At 52.6% G+C, this 17,130-nt stretch overlaps 1 protein-coding gene across 2 annotated transcripts; it reads left to right on the top strand.

The window, feature by feature from the left end:
* The first annotated feature begins 5,413 nt into the window (after positions 1-5,413).
* Positions 5,414-7,779, top strand: ADIRF (adipogenesis regulatory factor). Of its 2 annotated transcripts, XM_047762132.1 has the most exons (3): positions 5,538-5,712; positions 7,313-7,375; positions 7,586-7,779. In XM_047762132.1, the coding sequence occupies exons 1-3, from the start codon at positions 5,652-5,654 to the stop codon at positions 7,690-7,692; spliced, it is 231 nt and encodes a 76-aa protein (XP_047618088.1). In that variant the 5' UTR covers positions 5,538-5,651; the 3' UTR covers positions 7,693-7,779. The 2 variants fall into 2 exon arrangements, with proteins under 2 accessions (XP_047618087.1, XP_047618088.1); XM_047762131.1 differs by lacking the exon at positions 7,313-7,375 and having other exon boundaries at positions 5,414-5,712.
* The last annotated feature ends 9,351 nt before the right edge of the window (positions 7,780-17,130 follow it).

A 17,130-nucleotide genomic window follows, 5' to 3' on the forward strand; every position in this document is an offset into this window, starting at 1 on the left:
GAGCCCCTCCCAGGGGCCGGGCACACTGTACTGAGAGCTTCACTTCATTGAATCCTCGGAACTACTAGTTGGTATGGCCCAGTTTTGCCGAGAATGATCCGAGAAACAGAGAGGTTAAACAATTTGCCTAAGGCCACAAAGCTAGGAAGCTGGGGCCCGGGCAGAAGCCCAGGTGGCTTGGCTCAGAGCACGCAGCTGATTCCCATGCTCTGCTGTGGCTGTGTGGGCTCCGGTGGGCTTATGGCATATACAGCCACCCCCAAGTTGGACCGGGGTGGTCGTTGTCCTATACAGGGGGTTACTGCATCACACCCTGCCTGGTTCAGTGACGGCTGAACTGAGACCAGGTGGAGGTTCCCTCTCCTTTGACACCTGGTTTGGGTTCAGAGTATCTTAATGGCTTGCCTCAGGCCCACAGCCCTGGGTGTGAGTACCAGATCCTGAGTCCTTACTGACTGCAGGCGCCACGGGGTCCACAGCACCTTCCCATCCTGCCTCCGAGGTCAAGAGGTCAAGATCTCCGAGCAAGAGGTCAAGGGCAACCCTGGGGGCTAGGAAGCCAGCCAAGCACAGCTGAGCTGGGTTGTCATGGATGGGAATCCACTGCTGAGGAGGCAGAAAGGCACCGTGGGCTGCTGGTCCCTCAACCCCCAAACCCTACCGTGGGAGGAATGAGGGGTCTAGAAGAGGCTCAGGGCAGTCAGGAGTGTTCCTGCTCCCTGGCTCAAACACCACTCATCAGCAGGCCTGTGCATGTGCATGCCCAGGGAGGAGGCCGCCCAGGGAGGAGGCCTCCCAGGGCTTGGGCGTGCCTGAGAGGAAGTGAGGAGGAGCCAGGTCCACTCAGATGACCGAGGGAGGAGGATACCTAGACTCAGTCCCTGGGGTCCGGGGGCCCTCCCCTCTGCTGAAGAAGTTGGAAGGGTCCCTGCTGCTTGCCCCCCTCACCCTCAGACATATTCAGGGCCTGTTCTTGAGGTCAAACAACAAGGTCTGCCCTGTCCATGAAGCCTCTTCCCCACCCCACGGACCCCTGCCATGCTCTTTGCCTTTAAGTCCCCTATTATGTGCTCTGTGCCCTTGACTTCTGCAGAGGGCTAGCTGCTCTCCCCCAGCCGTCTCCTCTCTGAGAAGTCCTGAGCGACCTGTCTTTCTTTGTGTTTTCTTTTTCTTTCTTTTTTTTGGTAGGTGGCAGTTTTAATGAGCAAGAGAACTTAGATAAGAGGCTTGTCTTGGGTAGATCTCTGCCGCAGCCCACTAGAATCTTCAAAGTTCATAGAGGCTTTAACTGGGGTCGGTCATGTATACAGTCCAGATGGTCTCAACAACACCTTACTTGCTCAAGGCTGCGTCCTTGAAATAGCTGCTAGCATGAGCATCATAGGCAGGACAGGGGACGGTGTGAGGAGCCTCTGATTGCCCCAGTCCAGCTTGGAAGGCAACCAATGGTTACATCCTCTTGATGACCTCCTCCAACGTTGCTGCAACAGACATTTTTTTTTTTTTTTCCTTTTTAGGGTGGCACCTGCGGCATATGGAAGTTCCCAGGCTAGGAGTTGAATCACAGCTGCAGCTTGCCAGCCAATGCCACAGCCATAGATCCAAGCCATATCTGTGACCTACACCACAGCTCACAGCAACGCCGGATCCTTTAACCCGCTGAGCAAGGTCAGGGATCAAATCCGAGTCCTCATGAATACTACTCAGGTTTGTAACCCGCTGAGCCACAATGGGCACTCCAGTGATTTTTTTTTTTTTTTTAACTTTTTAGGGCTGTACCTGAGGCATGTGGAAGTTCCCAAGCTAGGGATCTCATTGGAACTGCAACTGCTGGCCTACACCACAGCCACAGCAATGGCAGTTCTGAGCTGTGTCTGCGATCTACACCACAGCTCATGGAAAAGGAGAATCCTTAACCGAGTGAGGCCAGGGATCAAACCTGCGTCCTCATGGATGCCAGTCAGACTTGTTTCCTCTGAGCCATGATGGGAACTCCTCCAGTGATATTCTTGAGAAAACTGGAGGGATGAATAAAAACTAACAAGCTGAAGGGCATTAATCTTGAAGGGCCGTCTGCTGAGTGCTGGGCATCCATCAGCTTGTTTAATCCTCACAGTAATGCTTTGGGGAGATTCTATCATTGTGTCCTCCACCATCAAGGATTGAGGCTTGATGAAGCTCCTTAAGACATTGAGGCTATGAGAGATGAAGGAACTTGCCCTAGTAGGGGTTTGAACCCGAGAGGCCTGACTCCAGTGCCTGCAGTTTTAGAGCCACTCAGCTGTTTCTATTATTGTTGCAGGAAAGGGCACCCCTTCCAGGGTCCGAGCCTGGGCTCTTTTCTAACACTTGGAAATGAACTGTCCAAGGAGAGACATGTGCTGACAAAGCAAAAGACTTTTTCAGGAAGCAACACCCGGGTGGAAAGCAGCAGGGTAAGAGGACCCAGAAGAACTGCTCTGCCACATGGCTCACAGCCTCAGGTTTTATGGGACTGTATGGGAATGAGGTTAGTTTCCGGGTCGTCTCTGGCCAGTCTTGCTCGGCTTATATTTGGTCTGGCTCAGGGCGCTTCTTGGTGGCTCCCGCATCTCAGCCAAGATAGGTTCCAGCGCCAAGGATTCTGGGAGACTGCTCCTCTCCTCCCTCCTATGGGCCCCACCCAAATTCTCCAGGTTAGTTTTCAGGGCAGCACCATGTTCCTTATCCTGGCCACCTGTCAGCTCACGCAAGCAGTTATCATCGTGCCTGGCCAAGGTGGGCAGTGTCAGCTAAAAACTATAGGCACAACCTAGAAGTTGAGAGTTAAGTTTTATTTGGGGCAAAATGGGAACTTAAGCCCCAAACCCCAGAGGCAGCATCTCAAATAACTCTGAAAAAAACAAAACAAAACAAAACAACGGCTCCAAGGAGGTGAGGGGGGCACCCTAGGATGTATAGGAGTTTGGCAGCAAAGGGCAGGTAATAGGAACAAAAGTGACTGCTAATGGAATTTAGTGCTTTTCTATGTACAGGAAGGTCTGGGCTCTCTGAAATCACTCATGTGATAAGCACCTCAGCTGTCTGAGGCCAGTATCCTGTGTTTTCACCTCCTGAGTTTCCTCAGTGCTCACATTGAGAGTGGCTTTGGTCAGATGGCTGCTTCATGGCAGGTATTTTCAGTTTCCTTCCTGAGTTTCCTCAGGGCTCATCCGCTCACCCGTGGCCGGTGACTATAATCCCTGATGACTGTGACATCTTTGGTTTACCACGATGGCAGACAATATTTTATTTCTCAGCACTTGCATTCAGGGCTGCCCTGACACTATCAGCTGCTTGGGCCCGGCTGTCCTTCCAATAGAGGCTGCTACCTCCCCATCTTGTTCCTTGCCCACGTGGCCTGGTGCCAAAGAGCATCAGCAGCTCAGTGGTGAGCTAATTGGAACAGTGTAAAAGGCCTTCCCAACTAAAGAGAGTGGTGCTACTGGTGGTTTTTCAGGAGTGATGGCAGGCCTGAGGCAGGCGCTGGACGAGGATCCCCTGGAGTCTCAGAGGCAGCAGTGAGGCAGGCCACAGAGCCTTGGAGCTCTAGGCTGGACCAGATTCATGGCCGAGATGGGGTGGGACAGCCATTTTGTTAGTCTGCATTTGGTATCCCCTCCCACCCCACCTGATCTCAGTGCCTGCCCCTTCCTCTTTTTTGGGGGGTGGGGGGTGGCATATGGAAGTTCTTGGGCTAGGGATCGAACCAGAGCTATAGCTACCAGACTACACCACAGCTCAGGGCAATGACGGATCTTTAACCCACTGAGCAAGGCCAGGATCGAACCTGAATCCTCATGGATGCTAGTTGGGTTCTTAAACCACTGAGCCACAATGGGACCTCCCCCCTTCCTCTTTCTCAGGAACCCTTCTCCACTAATCAATTCCATATGTGTGCATCTGTTTCCACTTATTCCCCTGCCCACAGGCCAGCAGAGTGGACCTGGGTAGGAGGTGACATCACAGAACTCCAGGATAAGGGAAACTCTGACGTCGTGGCTCAGTCGTCCTGGCTCAGCATTAACTAAATCTGACTAGTATCCATGAGGAAGCAGATTCAAACCCTGGCCTGCATCAGTGGGTTAAGGATCCACTGTTGCCATGAGCTGCGGTGTAGGTCACAGATGCAGCTAGGATCTGGTATTGCTGTGGCTGTGGTGTAGGCTAGCAGCTGCAGCTCTGATTTGACACCTAGCCTGGGAACTTCCATATGCTGCTAGTGCGCCCCCCCAAAAAGAAAGAGAAGGAAGGAAGGAAGGGAAGAAAGATGGAAAGAAAGAAAGAGGGGAAGGAAGGAAGGAAGGAAGGAAGGAAGGAAGGAAGGAAGGAAGGAAGGAAGGAAGAAAGAAAGAAAGAAAGAAAGAAAGAAAGAAAGAAAGAAAGAAAGAAAGAAGAAAGAAAGAAGAAAGAAAGGGAAGCACTATTAGAGAGGGTCCAACCATCGCACTGAGAGGTGAGCTGGTGAACTCCAGGGTGGACAGCCAGAGTGGGAGAGCTCTAGGTGGGGTGGAGGACCAAGCTTCACCCTTGAGTGGCAAGAGGATGTGCCCTGAGGGTCATTTTGCTGTCCCTGGGATCCCTGGCTGTGCTACTGACATGCAGGTCTCTAACAACCCCCCCACCTCTCACGCCCCTGCCCCCCACCCGGTAGTCACCAAGCCCCACTTGCCCCTGGGCCTGGGAGAGGTGATCTGAGCAGCTTGCAGCTTGGCCGCTCTCATCTTCAATGTGTGGTCTGGGACAATGATTTCCTTGCCTGGGCCTTCCACACACAGACTGCCCTCCTCATTACCCGCCCCTCCACTTTGGGCTGCCTGGTCCCCAGCCAGAGCCACAAGCCAGCTACTTGCCCTCTAGGGAAGGGGGCGGGGTGGATTTACTCCTTCTCCCAACTGCACTCCCCTCACCCTCCTCCGTCCCAGCAGCAGCTGGGCAGATGGCCAGTCTGCAGTGTCCAGGCTGAGTGTGTGGGAACCGCTGGCTGGGCGTTGGTCAGGGCCCTGGGCTTTACAGCCCACCACAGGGATTTGAGTTCCTGCCATGTGAATTTGGGTAAGACCTAACTCGCCCTGTGCCTCCGTTTCTTCCAATAAATTGCTAATAACACCCATTTCAGTTGTAAAGCTTACACAACAGGTTGTAAACATTAAGGGCAGTGCCAGACAAGGTAAATGCTTCAAAAAAGGCAGCTGCTATTATTGATTTCAACGCCAGATCCTGACCTGGTGTTGACCCTGCGCTCACAAGTTGGGGGATCCTCGGAGTCAGGGAGGGAGGGCTGTGAGCCCCCCTTTGTCCCCAGCCACTCTCTGGACACCCGATCTAGCCCCCTTGTAGCCCCTAGACGCTCTTCAAATCCTGGTTGGGTCGGTGGCCACCTTCCCACGGCGGCCCGCCTGAGGCCAGGATGTGCTCTCCGGCTGGCAGGGCCTGGAGCAGAGCCCAGTCACTCCCCGGAGCCCAAGTGCTGGGAACCGCCCCATGCCCCCCTCTACCCCCCTCCCCTTGCGGGGCGGGCCAGCCCCCTGGGCGCCTTAAAAACCAGAGCTGGTGCTCAGGTCGCTGCCGCTTTGAGCAAGATCCAGCGTCGCTGCGGTTAACCCTGACCTCTTTGGAGACCCCGCGCAGCCATGGCCAGCAAGGGCTTGCAGGACCTGAAGCAGCAAGTGGAGGGGGCGGCTCAGGAAGCTGGTGAGGACGGCCCGCGATCTAGGGCACATACTGGGGCATCTGGCTGGACTCAGGATGGGAGTGGGGGGCAGAAGCTGGGGGTCTGTGCAGCACCAAAGTCGGCAGGTGGCTCAGGTTGGAAAGGCCCTCTCCTGAGATGCAGGGACCTGGCAGGATGCCCACCCCGACCAGCCGGGGAATGATGCCTTGAGGAGCTCCCGGGGTTCACTCTGGGCCTTAACGGGGCCAATCTGAGGCTGCTATGAGGGCGGGGAGAGGCCCCACCCAGGTCCTTAGGGGAGAGTGAAGGTCTGCCAAGAGAGAGCCAGAGCCAGCCAGGGTCTCAGAAGCACCCAGGGCCAGAATGGGATGGGGGAAGCAGCTCCAGACCCGGACTGGGCTTTGTTTTGAGGCACATCCCACTCCTTGGAAAACAAAAAACAAAAACCAAAACCCAATTCCTTTTAAGTCCTTACCCAGAGGACCTTCCCACCCTCACCCCACAGCGTGGGTGGCCCCAATCTTAGTTTTTCTACCAGGTCTTTCTCCACAGACCTGAGGTTACATGTCTGGTAAGTGGGGAGACTCTGGGCCCACGAGTGACAGCTCTTCCAGTCCCAGCTCAGTCTCCCTTGGGACTCCAGCTCCCAATATGTCCTACAAGTATCCCAGTCGACAGACAACACCCAAACCCAGGGGAAATGTCTAGGAAAGCCAGAGTCATTTCCCTAAGGCTAAATGCTACCAGGAAGCCTATGCTACCCTTCCTTTTTGGCCTCACTCTCCCCATCCGTAAGCTGGGTGCAAAGGCTCCTTCTCTGTGGTCCTGACTGGCTATGTCAGACAAGGACCCCAGGGCTCTCTGTGAGCCACAGACCCCAGGGCCTGCTTGACCCCTGAGGTCTGGGTAAAGCAGGCCCTTTCCTGTTCAACAGCAAGGATGAGTCAGTTCTCTGGAGGCCGGAATCACCTGTTTGCCTACCCACTTGAGCCCCTGCAGATCCTGTTCTCCACAGGCACAAATGATGGTCCAGAAAATATGGCCTGACCTTGGAATTTTCACCTATTTTCTGCTCTTTGTTTTCTAATGCCTTAAGCTGCCTGCCCACAGAGGCACTGGCATCATTGCTTTTGTGCCCTCCGGGGAGAGGCACAGGAGAGAGGAAGTAGTGAGAGGACCTTGCAAAGTAGAAGCCCCAAAGCACTAAAGCTGGGAATTCAGGCATCTGGGCCAAGCTTCTGGGGGAGAAGCTGTTAAAGGGGGCAGGATTCTTCCTGGCCATGCCCACCAGCAGCCACAGTCCAGATGCCAGCTCCAGCCTGGCCCTGCCCTGCCTTCCTTCCTCTGTTGGATATTTTCTCAGCAATCCTGGAGATGGCAAGGGCAACAGGCCAGAGGGGAGGAGCCCAGAGTTATAAATAAACAAGACTACCCTGGAGTCATGGAAAGGGCTCATGCCCCTCACTGGCTTTGGTCAAAGGACTTTACCTCAATAGCATCCATCTCTGCTGGGGCCTGAAGGGCAGACCACTCTAGAGAACAGATAGGGGTTGGCAGTGGTGGGGCCCCTGTGGTTGGTGGTATTTCAACAGGGGCTAAAGGCCACAATTCTCGTTCCAGTGACTGCAGCTGGAGCAGCAGCTCAGCAAGTGGTGGATCAGGCCACAGAAGCAGGGCAGAAAGGTCTGGTGGGGCTGGTGGGCAGGGGGGTGGCATCCCCAGCATATCCCCCACATCTTGCCCAACCCCCACCCAGCCCTTGGGCAGACACCCACCTTCTCCCTGCAATTCCTCCACCCACACTGCTTCCTGGGGAGGGAGACCCAGGAAGACCTGCATAGCTGTGGTTCCCCAGGGCCCCACCCTCATCTGCCTTATCCTTTCCTTCCTCAGCCATGGACCAGGCGGCCAAGTCTACCCAGGAAACCATCGACAAGACTGCTAACCAGGCCTCGGAGACTTTCTCCGGTTTGGGGAAAAAATTCGGCCTCCTAAAATGACAGAAAGGAGACGAGGGTGACTCCCTACCAGGTCCTGAGCTCTAGCAGGCTCTTAGCCGGCCCTCTCATTAAAGCACATATTCTTAACCTGTGTCCGTTTCATGCCTCCGCCCAAACTGGGTCCAGCCGTCCTTCGTCTAAAGCAGAGCCCTGGTACCCAGAAATCCAGAGTCCTGGCCTTCCAAACTCGGAAAGCCAGGCGGGTTGTCCAAGAACTCATTTCCATGTCTCAGTGGTGTATCCAGATTCTCCCTTATCGGAGGTTCAACCCTCATCTAGGTACGTTCCCCTCTTCTGGTCTATTCCCCTTGCCCCCAATTCCAGAACTGCTCCCCCAGCTCCAGGAACCCGGTTCTTCCTCACAGGAGGCTACTAGGTCCCAGAGCCCCGAGCTCTGCTCTGGGTGTGTGTGGCGGGGGTGGGGGGGTGGGGGGGGGTATGAGCTAACCCCGGGGGCTGGAAACACCCGGGCATCCGAGGGCCAGGCACTTGCAAGGACTTCAGGCGTCAGAAACTCTCCGGGAAGATAGGGGACGCAGGGGCGGGGCTCTGGCCCCTTGCTACCCTTCCCCTCCCGCTCGGTGTTTGTGTGACAGCCGCACCCAGCGGTGAGTCACCGGGCCGGACCGGGAGGGCGAAGACACGCCCCAAGACCTGAGCCCCACCCAGTTGTCTCGTGTTTGGCGCAGCTGGCAGGAGCTCCGCCTACAACACGCCCTCTGGGGCGGGACCCGCGGCGCCCTGGCTGGTGCACGTGGGCTTAAAGTACTGGAACCCAGTGGTGTGCGTGCTTGCGTGCAAGACCGCTCTCACGAGCACCCCTTCCTTTCCGGATGCGCCGGTACTTTCTGACCCAGGATAGAGGCTGGTATTTTCGTGGAGCAGGTCCCCAGATGGCCTAGAGTTCGCGCAAACTATTCCCCCCATACCTCCTCCCAGCACGTGTCCATGCATGAGACACAAGCTCTGGGGGCGCCCTGCTGCTGGGTGACTCACTGTTACCACAGGATAAGACCCAGCCCTGGCGCCGGCAGCCCTTTTCATCTGAATCCCCTGCCACACCTCAGCAGGCGACGCCCCGTTCCCCACTTGCCTTCGCACGAGCTATTCCCTCTGTCCGTAATGATATATTTCTCTTCTAGACGAACACATAGGTAATCGTTCCTCTTTAACTCATAAATATTGGCTACACAGCACTACCCAGTTCTGGGAAGACAAAAAAAAGGGTCGTCCTCGCTTGCTGACTCCAGGCCAACTTACCCAGAGGCCTTCCACGACTTACCAGCAGGGGGCAGTGACACCGGGTCCCCACGCCGCCACTGCTCAGCTCAAGTGTCTCTGTGAGTGACGATCTGCCCAGGTGACCTTTCCCTTCTTCAGTCTGAGATCCCTCCCAAGCGAGAAGCAGGTCTTCCTCCCTCTTACCCTCAGCAACTCCCATCCTCACCCCAGTCAACCCAGCTCCATGCTTCATTCCTGTTGCTGACTGTTCCTAAAAGAAGGCCTCACCCAGTCTGCAGAATGAGCCGAGGTTGCTCCTTCTGGCCTAAAGGAAAAGTCCTTAAAGAGACATGTGAGGTAATCTGGGGGTGCTTCCAGCATCTTCAGGAACCTCACCCCAGGAGAGAATGGCAGGGTCAGGAGAGGCCACCTGGGCCACACCGGGAGATGGGTGGTGCTGGACTAGCAGAGCTCTCACATCTTTTCTGGTGTATATCCTTCCCCTGCCTGACTCAGAAGAAATCCCACCTGGCCCAACAATCCCTCTTCATCTTGTTCTCCTTGTGATGTTGGCCTTAGGGACGGGTGTGTGATCCAGCTCAGAACAAGGAAAAGAGTCAGGTGGGAGGGCTAGGACAGGTTTTCCACCCCAAAAAACAAAACAAAACAAAACAAACAAACAAAAAACCCAAAAAACCACCAACAAAAAACACTAAGGAAGAAGCATTTTCTCCCCCTCCACCGGGCATTTTTGTGGTTGGAAAGACGATGCTTAGAACTCAGCCACTTGTAACCACGGGAGGATCAGGTCTAAGGAAAAGCAGGAATACAGAATCTGCATCCCAGGTGACTTTATTCAGTCCTTAATTTAACCAGTCCTGTGGCTGCTACACACTAGATGAGAGGATCAGTTTCCTTATTGTTTGAGACCCTGTGGATTCGGTTTTCTGTCACAAGCAAAAGTTTAAATCCTGATGTTACTTTGATGCTAAGATCCCTCAATGGCTGCCTCACCCACCTCCCCAACCTCCTCCTGTAAGAGCCCCTTCCTCTCTGCCTCAGCCGTATTAACCTTTGCTCATTTCCCTTGACATCATGCTTCTGCTCACCTTAGTCTTTGCATGTGCTGTTTTTTCTACCTGGAATGCTCTCCATCCTCCCTCATAAACCACCCTTGTTTAGGTGGCTCTTTCTCTTTCAGACTTCAGATCTCAGCTTCCCTGATCAGCTCCAACACACACACACACACACACACACACAGAATGGGTCCAGACACTGCTGATATGTTCTCACACCCCCTGCACTTCTTTTCCTTACTTTTATACTGAGTCACTTTCCTGTGTGCTTTTCTGTGATGATTGTCCATGGGCTGCAGTCAAGTCCCTTCTACTGATTAGTCCCCATCCAGCGCCTAGAGTGGGGATCTGGCAACACCTGCCACATGAATGCAGGAATGATGGTACTTTGGTTCTTCTACCAGGTAAGAGTTGACACATTGTCAGGTTTGCCATGGTGCCATCTCTTCAATGCAGCCTCTTCCACAACCCCCTGCCCGAGTGCAGCTGGAACTCCCATGCACTGTGCAAATGCGTGTTTCTGAAGAGCCAGATTGGATTTGTCTTTGGCCCAATGTCTGGGGCAATATGGGTATAATGCTGGAGAGCCATGGGGCCTATGAGAACCCAGGCCTGTCTCCATGAGGTTCGTGAAGGTGGTTGAGCCCAGACAGGCTAAAGAGAGGCTGTGGCCACTGTACCTCTTGGGTCCCAGTCAAGTCTCCAGTATTAATTCTTCCATTAGCAATTCCAAATAGTTCCCAATTCTCCAAATCCCAGTTCCCAACTAGCCAAACACAGAGACACTAACATCACATTTTGGTTCCATTGGACTTCTCAGCTCTGGCTTCCATTGAATTACAGATGAGAAGGGCAGAGTTTTCTGCTTTCCACCTTCTCTTCCTTTCTCCTTTTGTGTGTGTTGTTAGTTGTCTAATTCCTACTTTGTGAAAACACATAGCATTCACGTTCCATTCCTCCACACCTTTGTTTTTGTCTCAGATATGCCATTCCTTCTGCTGAAATATTTTCTGTTATCTCATGGGTGTTGGAGTTAGTCATCTAGAAGTTTCCTCAATCATAAAATATTTTCAGATCAACTGAGAAGACATCTGGGATCTGAGCTGAGAATTTTTATAGGTAGGCACTTTGTGTTATTGTGGTGTGTCCCTGAGGGTTCATGGTGTTCTATTTTTGTGTAGGGAAATTTCTATTTAAAAAAAAAAAAAAGTTAAGGGATTTCCCACCGTGGCTCAGTGGGTTAAGGACGCAACATAGTCTCCACGAGGATGCAGGTTTGATCCCTGGCCTTGCTCAGTGAATTAATGGTCCAGCATTGCCACAAGCTGTGGCATAGTTTGCAGATGTGGCTTGGATCTGGTGTTGCTGTGACTGTGGTGTAGGCCTGCAGCTGCAGCTCTGATTTAAATGCCAGCTTGGAAATTTCTTTGTGCTGTTGGTGTGGCTATAAAAAAAAAAAAAAGTTAAAACTAAAAAGGAAGGGTTCTTGTGAACCATATTCTGAGTTCTTAAATGTGTGGTATTGTTTGTTTTTATACTTTGTCTTCAACTGGGTTTGAAATTTACAGCTCACACTTTTTTCCTTGAAGGTCTTCTAGATATGGCTGCACTGCCCTTTGATACAGAAGACTGAGCAGTTCCTAGAAGTCTGATTTATAATTCACTGCAATTATTAATAAGTGACTTGATCTTTCTAGCTGATTGGCTTTTTTTTTTTTCTTTCTTTCTTTTTAGGGCAGCACCTGCAGCATATGGAACTTCTCAGACCAGGGGTTGAATCAGAGCTGTAGTTGCTGGCCTACACCACAACTACAGCAACGCCAAATCCAGGCCACATCTGACCTATGATGCAATTCATTGCAACGCCAGATCCTTAACCCACTGAGCGGGGCCAGGGATTGAACCCTTATCCCAGTCAGATTCGTTACTGCTGAGCCACACAGGAACTCTTTTTTTTTGGTTTGCTCTTTTTCTTTTGCCTCTAGTATGTAATTTGTCTTTTCAGTATTGATTCTGGATTTCTTTTATTTTAGGAGCATCTCTTATTTATATTTTAAAATATTTGTTCTGTTCCATTGCTTGGTTTTCTTCGTTCAGAATTCCCTTGTGGGCCCAAAGTTTTCTACCTTCCACACCTGCCATTGTCTCCCAAACCCTGTGTATAAATCTAACATGACTCCTTCTTTTTTCCTTTGCTTTTTTTCATTTCTATTCCCATACATACCTACTGTGGCTCCTTCTAGTTTAGTCTTTATTTCTGCAATGGCTTATTTTATCTTTCTTCTTCTAATTTATTCCTGAGTTATGTAAGTTTCTCTTCTGCCTACACCTGTCGTCTGCCATTTCATCTCTGAATTTTGGTATTTCTGTTTTACAGTCTTCCTTCATAGCCACTAATGCTTTATTCAGTGTCTTATTTTCTTTTTCAAATTATTGCTGGAATTTAATTCTTGTTAGGTAATAATATTCATATGCCTTCTTTGAAGGAAGCTTTTTCGGTGGGATTTCTTCATATGCAATGTAGTTTTGGTATTCTGTTTCATACTTAAAAATGAGTATGTTTTTACTGTTAAGTAGAAAAAGTCAAATGCAAAGCCACATATCTATGGTATGCTGTCCTTCCTGTAAAGGAAAAGAAGGGTGTAAGAAAACATGCAGGATACATGTCTCTGCATATTTGTGGAAAGAAAATGCAGGAGGGTAAACCAGACTCTAAAGAGATTGGTTACCTATGGGGCAGAGGGGGAGGCAAAGGAAAGAAGGAGGAAAGGCAACAGGGTGGTAGAGATGAGGCGAGAGTGACACTTCTCTGAATATGTCTTTTCCTGTAGCACTGACTTGAAGAACCATAGTAATGTTCTGCATACCCCCAAAATAAACCATTGGACCCAACGAGAATATGGGTGGAGGGGAACCCAGAGTGGAATACAAACATCTTGCAAAACTGGATCTCAGAGTTCCTGTTCATGGCACAGTGGAAACAATCTCACTAGTAACCATGAGGTTGCGGGTTTGATTCCTGGCCTCGCTCAGTGGGTTAAGGATCCAGCGTTGCCATGAGCTGTGGTGTAAGTGGAAGACGCAGCTCGGATCCCCCATTGCTGTGGCTGTGGTGTAGGCCAGCAGCTGTAGCTCCAATTAGAGCCCTAGCTTCGGAACCTCCATGTACCGTGGATGTGGCCCTAAAAAGCAAAAAAATAAACTAAAAGCATCTTTACTAATCTAATGGTGGGGAGTCTCATTTAAAAAAATCAAAACAAAACTGAATCTCTACCCTTGTGGCCTCATAGAGTTTCAAGAGGGAGAAATGGGAATATTAAGCTGCAGCCCTGTTACTTTCTAGACCTGGAAGTCTGGCAGGCTGAGCTGGTGTTCTCTGTTTACAGAGGACCCACGTTCACTCTCTACCTTCTTGTCCCTGCCCTCACTCTGGGAACCTGCCCTCCTGAACGGCCTCACCTGGGCTCCCCCACCCTTGGGACTTGGCTGGGCTCAGCCCATAGGGGCTATTGGCAGGCGATGGAGAGGAAGAAGAGGCGAACATATTCCTCTTTTTCTTTCTTTTTTTTTGGTGTTTTTTTTTTTTTTTTCGGCTTTTTAGAGCCGCACCCGAGGCATGTGGGAATTCCCAGGCTAGGGGTTGAATCTGAGCTACAGCTGCCATCCTAGCAACAACAGATCTGAGCCATGTCTGTGACCTATATCACAGCTCATGGCAACACTGAATCTTTAACCCAGAGTGAGGCCAGGGATTGAATCTGCGTCCTCATGGATACTAGTCAGGTTCGTTATTGCTGCGCCACAATGGGAACTCCCCCTCCTGCTCCCTTCTGCACAGTTAGACAGGGGCCTGTTCCTCTGCTGACAGCTGTAGCTCCTCCTGATCCTCCCCTACAGCTGTGGCTCTCATCAGGCTCTGTAGTCCCTTCAGGCCCAGGAAACTCCTGGTCCCTGGAGGGCCTCACCATCCATCTCTCGTCCCCTCGAGTCAGTCCACATGCTTGTGAACTGTCCCTTTCCTCAGGTACCCCTTTGCGTGTTCTCTGGTTTCATCTGGAACCCTGACTGACACACATGGCTGGGTGCTGAGATGCTGGGGAAATCTTCCTTTGGTGACCGACAAACTAAGTCTCCAAGAGTCTCCTCTTGGCGCTCCCTGTGTCTGAGAGGAGTCTGTGTGTGCAACATATGTGGGCTCCAATGTATTCTGGGAACCCAAATCCATGAAATAGGAGTAGGAGAAAGTATAGGCAGGACGACAGTCATAAAACTCTTGATATTCATGACATTTGCGGTTCAAATTGTATGAGAAATTGTCATGCTTCAGATATAAGGCAGCCCTAAGTCTCAAGCACTTTTTTTTTTCAGAGTTGTAAATTGCTCAGTTGGCAAATTGCTATTTGAAAAGTTGACTCTCCTCGATTCGATGATGTAGTCAGCTGGTCCTTTGCCAAACTGGTTTGTTGAGCAGATTCCACTTGGAGAATTAGTTGGTTCCTGTCAAGGCTCAGTTCTTCCCACCCCAAGGACTTGACCTTCTGACTCAGGACAGGCTGACTCAGGTACCTGTGTTCAAGTCTGCTCTTTTGGGGCCCAATGTGGTCCAGGCCTCTCCCAAGATGGGAAGGTCCCATCTGAGTCATCTTGACCTCATCTGAGCAGGTAATGTTGATCCCTGCAGGAGTCACCCAAGGCCAGCCCCTCAGACCAGAATCCAGCCCTGGTTAGGAGGGTCTTGTGCTTGGAGAGGAGCCCTGGGTGGGCTGGGCTAAGCTCAGAGGACAGGGAGCTGATCCCAGCTGGAGTGGGAAAGCCAGTGGGAGTGGACCTAACCCAGAGCACTGAGTCTGGGACCAAGTCCAGTCCTGGGCAGCTTGTCTTCTCCAGGCCTCTTGCCTTCTCCCTGTAGGCATTTGGGATCTGTGTTTCACCCAGCCTTGCCAGGAGACCTGGGGCCATAGTGTGTTGTCATTGGAGTCCGGGTGCTCACACTAGGGCAGGGCATCAAGGATGAGAGGGTCCTAGTGGCAGAGGATGTGGTGAGGGCCTCGGCGGCCTGATAGCAAGGGAAGAGTACAGCTGGAGGCTGTAGTGGGCTGGGCTCCCATCTGGCACTGGGGCTAGAACCCTGCTGAGTGACTGAGCCCTGACAAGGGCCTGCGGAGGAGCTGGAGAGCTCCCGAGGAGAAGTGGGTGGCAAAGAGTACCCCAGGGTGGGCACTAGTGGGGAGGGGTCATGGGGTCTGGGGGCCATCCCAGAACGGGTGGGTGACACTGCCATCCTGTCAGGGGAGCCAGCACAAAGAACCCTGGTGAGGGTGGGGGGCATGCACGACCTCAGAGGAAACAAGGAAGGAAATGTCCCTGTGGGCCTCTTAGTCCAATTCCCACCAGCCATGTCCCAGAAGTGCCCCCATCCTGGGTGTGTCCAGATACCTTGAGCAGAATTCTCTGGCATTTGGCTGTAACAGGGAGTGAACAGAATCATTGGACCTGCTTAAGCTCCAGGGCCCCTCACTTTCTTGGTCCCTGCTGAGTCCACAGGGCCATACATATATATTCACAAAATTTTGCAAGAGTAATATTATTGTACCCTTTGTTTGTTTATTTGTTTGTTTTGTTTTGTTTTTGTTTTGTTTTGTTTTGCTTTATCTAGGGCTGCTCCCATGGCATGTGGAGGTTCCCAGGCTAGAGGTCGAATCGGAGCTGTAGCCACCGGCCTACACCAGAGCCACAGCAACGTAGGATCCGAGCCATGTCTGCAGCCTACACCACAGCTCAGGGCAACGCCGGATTCTTTAACCCACTGAGCAAGGCCAGGGATCGAACCTGCAACCTCATGGTTCCTAGTCAGATTCGTTAACCACTGCGCCACGAAGGGAACTCCTATTGTACCCTTTTTCTTAGAGGGGCTCTCCCACCTGTTTAAGATGTGTTCTATTGCCAATGGCATGTGGGACTGTGGCCTTGTGACCTAGAGTTCCTGCTGCCCATAGCATCCACTGCCCACTCCAGTGGGGCTGGCCACTGCTCAGGGCCTCCCAGCACCACTTCGGAATGCGGATGGGCCTCAGCCTTGTGGGGCCCAGGCTTCGAGGGCCCATGTCAGGTAAACACTAATTAGGCCCCGCCACACCCTCCTAGGCCCCTCTGCGGGAGGAGGGAGCCTGCATCAGGGGAGCAGCCTCAAACTCCCACACCAGGCCTGGACTGCATGAGCAGGGCCCTGGGAGGGCCTTCGCTCCATGACTCCTGGCCAGTGGGGGTCACACCCCCAGCCCTCTCACTCCAAGGCAGCCTCAAACCCCTGCCACTCTTTGCTCACCCACTGGCTGGTGGGGCTCCCTCAAGCAGCCCCTCCCTAGTACAACAGCGATGTGGGGTGGGGATGGAGGTTTACCATGAGTTTTCCTGCGTGATCCCACCAACTATCAGTGACAAGGCCAGGAAGGCATGGCTGTCCCCATTTTATAGATGAGGAAACTGAGGCTAAATTGGGCTAGTGACTAAGGGAAGCAGTGTGTGGCACGTAGCTTGAGGCATCTCTCTCCATCCTGAGTAACTGGGGAGGCAGCCTGGCTCCCTAAGCATGTGATAAGTCAGGGATTGGTACAGCTCTTTTGGGGAATTCTTGCTAGGGCCAGAAGCTCCTCCCCAGGTGGGGGTGGGGTCCTCCATCTACTCCTCTAGGACCTCCTGGGTGGGCACTGCTGACTTCACAGAGTTCCCCTGAGAGGCCAGGCCCCAAGTGCAGGGAGGGCTGGGTGCCCTTGTGTGCTGGCTCCCCACCCCCAGCCCAGTGCAGGGCCACTCAGGTGCTCCCATGTGTGAGAGCCAGGTGACGGAAGCCAGGGATGACTAGGCTTCTGGTCAACCTTGTGTCCTCCTCTGCCGTGGGCCAGGCACAACCTTGATCCCCACCCCAACTGTCCAGTGGATGCTGTGCAGCCGCTCTGCCAAGCTGAGGTACTTGGGAATGGGGAGGGCATGGCCCCTACTCCACTTGTGTTCTTGGCCTGAGGGGCCACCCAGGTCTCCAGGCCCATAAAACCCTAAGCTCCTGATTAGGCCACCTGAGGGACCCTGGGCAGTGAGCTGGAAGTCCTGGGCCTTGTCTGGGTACACACCAGTGCCCAGGGGG

This window comes from Phacochoerus africanus, chromosome 15 (genome assembly GCF_016906955.1).
Source record: "Phacochoerus africanus isolate WHEZ1 chromosome 15, ROS_Pafr_v1, whole genome shotgun sequence".
Lineage (NCBI taxonomy): Eukaryota > Metazoa > Chordata > Mammalia > Artiodactyla > Suidae > Phacochoerus > Phacochoerus africanus.